We start from the raw sequence: 7,189 nt of genomic DNA, 5'->3' as shown, positions 1-7,189 counted from the left end.
CATAATTAAAATATTATAATACTAATATCATAATTCGTTCATTAAACATACATTAATGCCAAATGAAAGTACAAATACCAATCAGAAAATTTTCATTTTTAGGGATTATTCTCACAAATAGTTTTTATTTATTGTCTAAATTCATTGTATTTTATTTATTAATAAAAATACTTCTTTGATATTATTAAAAGTAATTTAATATAATGTATCTTTTAAATACATTCCGGATTGGAAATGTTTTATGGGGTGCGTAAGGAAAAAAAAGAAGATGAAGGAAGAAATGCACAGGCATAAACCTGTCCACTAAGCATAGTGGGCGTTTTTCATAATCATTCTGATTCCCATTTTCTGTTGAATTTCGTATATACTTCATTTCGTTTGGATTAAGGAGGAACAAATTTTAATCGCACCATGCCTTCACTTAATTGTTGCTACTCAACCATCGATTAGACTCGAGAGAATATGCTACAGTCAGGCAATATCTAACTATCAAAAATGAAGTTGGATATTCCATAGGAATTTTGTGCTTTAGAAAATAATTTATTAAACTACACCGGAAACTATTAACTCTCCAATTGATCCCATTTCAACGCAGTTTAAATGTGTGGAGTCTGGGAGAAAAAATAAACATAGTAAACATTTTTACGGCATTATAAATAAATATTATTACTATAAATAATAAAGTAAAGAGTTCAAATATTTAGTTAATTTTACTAAACATAGATGTATTAAATAGTTTAATTATTTCTTTTAAAAATCTACACTATTTCTATTCGCAAACATTTTTTTACGTCATTTTCAGTTCATTAATATCTCTTCTATTCCTTTTCATTTCATTATTTTTTTCCCTCTATATTACACTTATCATCCCAACAAGGCGTAGGTGAATGCATAAGATATTACAAAACCGGTAACTATATGCCCTAAGCTTTCTTCTACTGTTCAGTAAGTTACATAAAATACAGACACCCATAATGCGGGGGGAAATGAATGAATTTGAATATGGCATGCGCCTTCTGTGGATTGGAAAGCAAGTAATCGTGGTGTAAGCTCTCCATATTTTGGGTGTAATCTCGATTTTAGAGGAACATGTACAAGATCAAATATTGCCAGAATAGATCTCCGAAGGACTAGCCCACATGAAATCCTGTTGACTGGAAATTGCTAGATAGATTTGGCAGTTTGAGAGTTGCAATTACACCACCAGCCAGAGCACAAAATGAGGCCAGAACAAAGGCAGGAATGTTGCCACCACCAAAGAGAGCATCCCAGGGACCACAACCAAGGGATATAATCATCTAAAGATGCCAATAATATATCAAAACCGAATTCACAACAATTACAAGAAACTCCAACTCTAAAGTGTAAGATGTCATCAAGGAAAACTAATTCAAAGCTATAATCAACCATTGATTGGTCGCAGTGCCAACAGTTTCATCCCCATATCATACAAAAAGAATAAGAAACTACAAAACAGAACGAAATGAATGAAGAGGCAAGTTTAGGATAGAGGGAAAAGTCTTTCACCTTTTGTTTTTATATGTTCAACCATTAATTTGGTACCACTATAATTGAACAAACTTTACTGTTTAGTCTCATGTAAAAATCATCTTTTTTTAGTTCTTGTACATACTATTGTAATCCATTTTAATTTCTATGAATTTAAACAATAGATTAACAGATTAAAAATGGTATGCATTAAAACTAAAAGTGAATGAAATAACGAGTAAGGATTAAAATGGCTGAATTATAACTATACGGACGGACTAAAAGACAAAATTTGTACAACTAGAAGGACTAGGCGAGTAATTAAACCTTTTATTGATATTCAATGTGGTTTTTCAGTTATCAATAAATTTTATGCACCCTGTTCTAAAATAAAGTCCATTGGAATTGTGTCCAAAAATAGTAATAAGGAAGAATTTTGGAGAATTAATTGCATAGGAAAGATAAAAACACCACATTGCACAACATTAATGTAGTAGTAATAGTATGAACAGACACATGTAACCATGATAAAACAATATAAAACACGAAAGACAATTTTGTAACTTCCAAAGGCTCACTCTAAGAAAGGTGGAGTAACAAACAGTAATACTAGAGAAGAAGAAAAAGAAAACTACCTGAGGAACAACAATTGCAAGATTTAGAACTCCTATGGCCAATCCTGCATAACCAACAAGCATCTTGAGATCAGAAACTTTAAAAGACCAAATATTCAGCATATCAAAATTATCTACAACAAATACCAACCTTGGCCACCTCCTGAATCAGCAGTCAACTCTGCTGTGACAGCAAAGGGAACACTATAGGTAATCTGCCACAAATATGGGAAATAATCATGTCATGAATGAACTCCCTTAGATATTTAATAAAGATAATAGAATGGTTTCTTCAGAAAATCTAAAAGGAAACGGAATCTGATGGTGCAACAAAATAGTTTAAATGTAAGGATCAAACAACTCATACTAACCGCAAGAGGAAAACCAAGAAGAACAAAAACAACCAAGGAAGCAATCTTGATTGCTACACTTGCTCCAATTACATGTTCTATCCCTCCAGAATGATTTCTAGTGGAAATCAGACTAATGATAGCAGTGCCAGCCATGCAGACAAAGACAATAAAATTGCTCAGTGCCCATACCAATTTCGTGCCCATCCACTTACACATTGGTTCAATGAAGAAAGAGCTAATTCCAAGGACAACCTATAAAGCCATAAAAACAGCACCAGATGACATGGATCAGATCAGTAATTGGGCGGGAAAATCCAAAACCCAAATTTAACAAAAAGATAAAAAGAGTTCTAGATCATCGTCAGCAAAGCTTGTGAGAAATCTCTCTATGAAAAATGCTCAATCTTGAGTTCTTACTGAATTCAATAGCAAACCAAATGCACCTTCTCTAACACCTTGATCGTAAAGATCTATTTCAGAAGTGCCCCCTTTTGGATCACCATGATAAACTTCTCTCCCCATCCAATCCGTGTCAAACAGAAAGAAGGGAAACCATGACAACTGCAGAAAGACACATGATTGAAGGGAACATAAAAATGATTGCATATAGGAAGCATCACAGCACAAAACTAATTGCCTTCACAACCGACTTGAGAACACAGATAGCAGAAACCTTCACAAATAAATACTGCAGTACCTACCCAAGTGAGAGCCATTACGATCAGGACAGAATGCATAGCAGGAGGCAAATGCCTTAAACTTGTCAACAAGTTTACCAATACCGCTCCAGGCCCATCCATTACATTTTCAGTATCATCTTCCCCAGCTTTGAAATTCCTATGATTTAGCTCTGCCTCTTTCCCATTGTGATCTTCAGTTCTCTTGTCATTGGATTCACCCATAACAGATAAAGGTCTTGATTTTGAAAATTCAACACCATTTTCTTGTTGTTCATCCAATAAAGGAGAAGAATCTGACAACCGGTGATGTTGCTTTGCAGTAGTAAGTGGAACCTCATCAGCAAAATATAGGGTGACAGATGTGCATAATGCCAGAAACACCTGCCAATATTGTATATCGAATTTCAAGCTATTATATCAATTATGCATTAAAACTTTTAAGTTTAACGGTATGTGATTTAACTAGGAAGATCATTAAGCTGATGACTGAACGCCAAAGGGCACAAACTTTTCCTAATAGTGTTTCTCTTTGCTTTCATTAAAGAGTGCGGTCCGCAGAGATGTTGTTGCCTCATAAGATAATGCAGGTAAAGATTTTATCGTCCCACGAGAGAATTAATAAAACTAAATGAATATAAAGACTGCCATACAAACTGGAAGAGCTTAGTTTTCAGTACTAAGGAAAAGGAAAAAAAAAAAAAAATAGTCATTCTAAGATAAGTCATGCTTATGATGTCAGACAACCGACAACATATACTAACAAGTAAAATATGAAGGTCCAATCAAGCAGAATTTAATAGTAACCTACCACAGCCACAAGAAATGCTGCCTTAAGATTGCCACAGGCTTCGCAGCAAGCTCTTGTGGTCAAGAAAGGGAACCATCTGCTTAGACAAGAGAGGGTAAAGCATTAGTATCAAATATAAACAGAACAACAGTACAGTATACAAAGTCAAAACCAGCATATTTCTGGAAAAGCAACAATAACAATAACAAAACCCAATTCCTAACTTTGGATTTACATTAATCTATTTATCAAAGCCACTTCCGGAATTCATTATGTAGACTACACTATTTCTCTCAAAGGGCTAAATTATTGCATAATGCTTTCACAAGTGTAAAACCAAATCTCCCTTGTCTTGTTTCCCATTACTGATTTAATAAGAACATATATCAGATATTGGTGACAGAAAAAAGATATAAATAAGCACAAGAGATAAGCCAAGTCTCACTTGTTCCACTTTCCACTAGCACCAGAAGAATATCCTAGGATGTTCCCAGCTGCCATCCATGAGCAAAATATAGCATTTGCCATATTACGTTGATCAGGACCTATATAAGCAAAATTTTAGTAGCACGACGTCTCCTCACTACCCAACAAACAAGTATTTTGTACAATATGAAAATCAATAATCCCATGGTGGGTGTTGAGAATTTGAACAAAGAAAACAAGTGAGGCGGACAAACTTTACCAGACAGATCAGCCAAAAGTGCTCGAGCAGGACCCTACAAATTCAATTGGAGAAATGAAGGATATTAAATTTTCTGCTGCACAACTGCATCTGTACAAAAAAGATAATATATAATAAAGAACATACCAATTTATTTAACAAGCTTACCTGCACCGTGTTGTTAGCAAGGTCCAGCATCCAGAACCCAAGAATAAATACAAGTGCAGCCCTTGTTCGGGTTCCTTTAAATGTTCTACAATTTCAGATATATGAATTTATTAACGCCTAACTGAGGTCACATAGGAGAAATTCAAGAAATCGAAGAAATAAAATGAGCAAGAAAAGAACAAAAGGTTGGCAACAGTAACCTGCAATGCTCGTGTGTATCACCTAATACATATCCAATGTCTGCAGAAAATCCGATTAATATCACCTAAATTACAAGACTTGACTTAGCTTATATATAACGTAGCGTAGAAAAGTAAATCAAAGTAAACAACCAATGTCACCGATGCTTACAGCCACAGCTATCATAAGAGATCCTGCCAGAATGAACGGCCGCCTTCTGCCGAACTTCGATGTACATTTATCACTCCAAACACCAACGCAGGGTTGAACCTTAACAAAAATTAAGGCAAACATATGACTTACTGGTTCAAAAGCAACAAGAACAAAAGCATAAACTTGTTCGCATCAACCCGTCAACATTCCAGAAAAAGTGATTCATAATGCGAATCCGTTACTGCTTTATTTCAAAGAACAAATTACAGTACACAAGAACGAAGCAGCAAGAGAAAAACATGAATGAACAAGGAGTTAGGCACACAAGCCTATTCATCGTAAAATAGATAAATTCGTTCAACATAGCATTAACTAATGCTGTAAAAACAGAGAACACAACACAAGCATACGTTCAACTGAAAACAGAGATAATGACTGCATTTGTCAATAAGATTAAAGGAAGAGTGTAACATACCACAAGGCCTGTAATGGGGCCACAAAGCCAGATAAAAGAAGAAAAAGCATGACCTATTCCCAACGTCTGCGCCAAAAGTAACAACAATGCACATAATTAATCAGGAAGTCACGCTCCAGACACACATTGCAAATTCAACAACTAACATAGAAACAAATCCACATTTCAATTGCAATAACAAATCGAAGAGCGAAAGAGAAGGATCTGGTGAAACACGCAACCGCGAATATCGGACCTGAATGTAGGGCGTTAAGAGAGAGAGCTGCAAGGCCCAACCGAATTGGACGCCAGCGGCTACGGTGCAACTGAGAACGAGATTGACCAAGGAAGCTTTGTTGCTTGGCGGCGAAGGCGAGTGAATTGACGGCGGCGAGTTTACGTGGATCCGCTTGCCGCGGTGGTCAACATCTACGAGTTCGAGTTCGAGTTCGGGAGCGGAAGAATCGTCGTGGAGATTCTTGTAAGGAACGCGGATCGACACCGTTTCTGACTTCCCCGCCATCACCACGCGCCTCTGGACATTCACGCGGATCGAGGTCCCGAACGCGAGAGACTGAGGAAGAGAGAACGACGACGTTTAGGGTTTCTTTTTATCTGTGTTTTTCTGCGAAATGGGACTGTGAATCGAAATGAAAGGAAGAAGGTCAAAGAATTTGGGCGGGTGAAGAAAAGAAAGAAGAAATGGAGGCTACCATGGTCGCAAGGTAGATATGATCTGCTCCGTTGCAGCATCGTCAAGGATGGTACTCCCCCTGCTTACACTGCCACGTGGCAAGATCGACCGCCGGTAGGTCTACGCTTTATTGAGGTGACCCACTTCTTTTGGAAACTCGAACTCATGATGGAAACAAATGAAGCAACCATAATTACTAATAAATAAATTAAGGAATTAAATTGTACAAGAGAATATAATTTGAGTAGCAGGTATTTCCATTTCTTAGTTTGCATAAGAATTTTAGCATTACTTACTTTTAGAATGTTGTTTAATTTAAAGCACTGAAAATGGTAAGAACTTATATTAAAAATATTGATAACACCTTCGTATTTCTAATGTTATAAATGCTTTTATGTATTAGAAATAAATTGTTATTATGTTATATGTTTACGTTTAGTCTTAAAGATTTATATTTACAATGTCACTGAATTTATTTTAACTTACATTTTGCATTAATTTAATTTCTCTTTTTTTTTTCGAACCGATTAAGTAGTTTTCAAGCCCAAACAATGTTAGTGTCATTTGAATAAAGTGACAAATTATTATTTTTAATTCAAATAGTAAGAAATGATGAACGAATTTTAAATAGGAAAATATTTAAGTTAAAAAATTTCGTAGAAATTTGATAAATTTTAAGGAATTTGTCAAAACAAGATATTAAGGTTTGAAGAAAAATGTATTTTATTTTTTGGTATTTTTGGTTAATAAGTTGGAGAAAAATAAAAATGTCCAATCTCACATGTTTGTTGTAGATAAGGATGCGGGTCGACTTGAATGCTTGTAAGTAAAAGTATAGGACGAATGGATTTTTTAGTTTGTTGGCTTATTTAGTCCATCCCGCACAACTTGTACATGTGCGAGTCAACAATAGGATGAGATGGACCATCTCACATAGCTCGCATAATTTAAATT

At 35.3% G+C, this 7,189-nt stretch overlaps 1 protein-coding gene across 3 annotated transcripts; it reads right to left on the bottom strand.

The window, feature by feature from the left end:
* Nucleotides 1-795: 795 nt before the first annotated feature.
* LOC114179113 (sucrose transport protein SUC3) lies at nt 796-6,257 on the bottom strand. Of its 3 annotated transcripts, none has more exons than XM_028065333.1 (14): nt 5,798-6,257; nt 5,563-5,628; nt 5,087-5,204; nt 4,955-4,994; nt 4,755-4,839; nt 4,608-4,641; nt 4,368-4,467; nt 3,944-4,019; nt 3,157-3,516; nt 2,873-3,016; nt 2,474-2,707; nt 2,254-2,317; nt 2,124-2,167; nt 796-1,298 (listed from the first exon to the last, which is right to left on the bottom strand). In XM_028065333.1, the coding sequence occupies exons 1-14, from the start codon at nt 6,062-6,064 to the stop codon at nt 1,131-1,133; spliced, it is 1,800 nt and encodes a 599-aa protein (XP_027921134.1). In that variant the 5' UTR covers nt 6,065-6,257; the 3' UTR covers nt 796-1,130. The 3 variants fall into 3 exon arrangements, with proteins under 3 accessions (XP_027921134.1, XP_027921133.1, XP_027921135.1); XM_028065332.1 differs by having other exon boundaries at nt 4,955-5,019; nt 5,106-5,204; nt 5,798-6,256; XM_028065334.1 differs by having other exon boundaries at nt 5,106-5,204; nt 5,798-5,969.
* Nucleotides 6,258-7,189: the final 932 nt, after the last annotated feature.

This window comes from Vigna unguiculata, chromosome 3 (genome assembly GCF_004118075.2).
Source record: "Vigna unguiculata cultivar IT97K-499-35 chromosome 3, ASM411807v1, whole genome shotgun sequence".
Classification (NCBI taxonomy): domain Eukaryota; kingdom Viridiplantae; phylum Streptophyta; class Magnoliopsida; order Fabales; family Fabaceae; genus Vigna; species Vigna unguiculata.
This window is presented reverse-complemented; position numbering and strand designations above follow the sequence as displayed.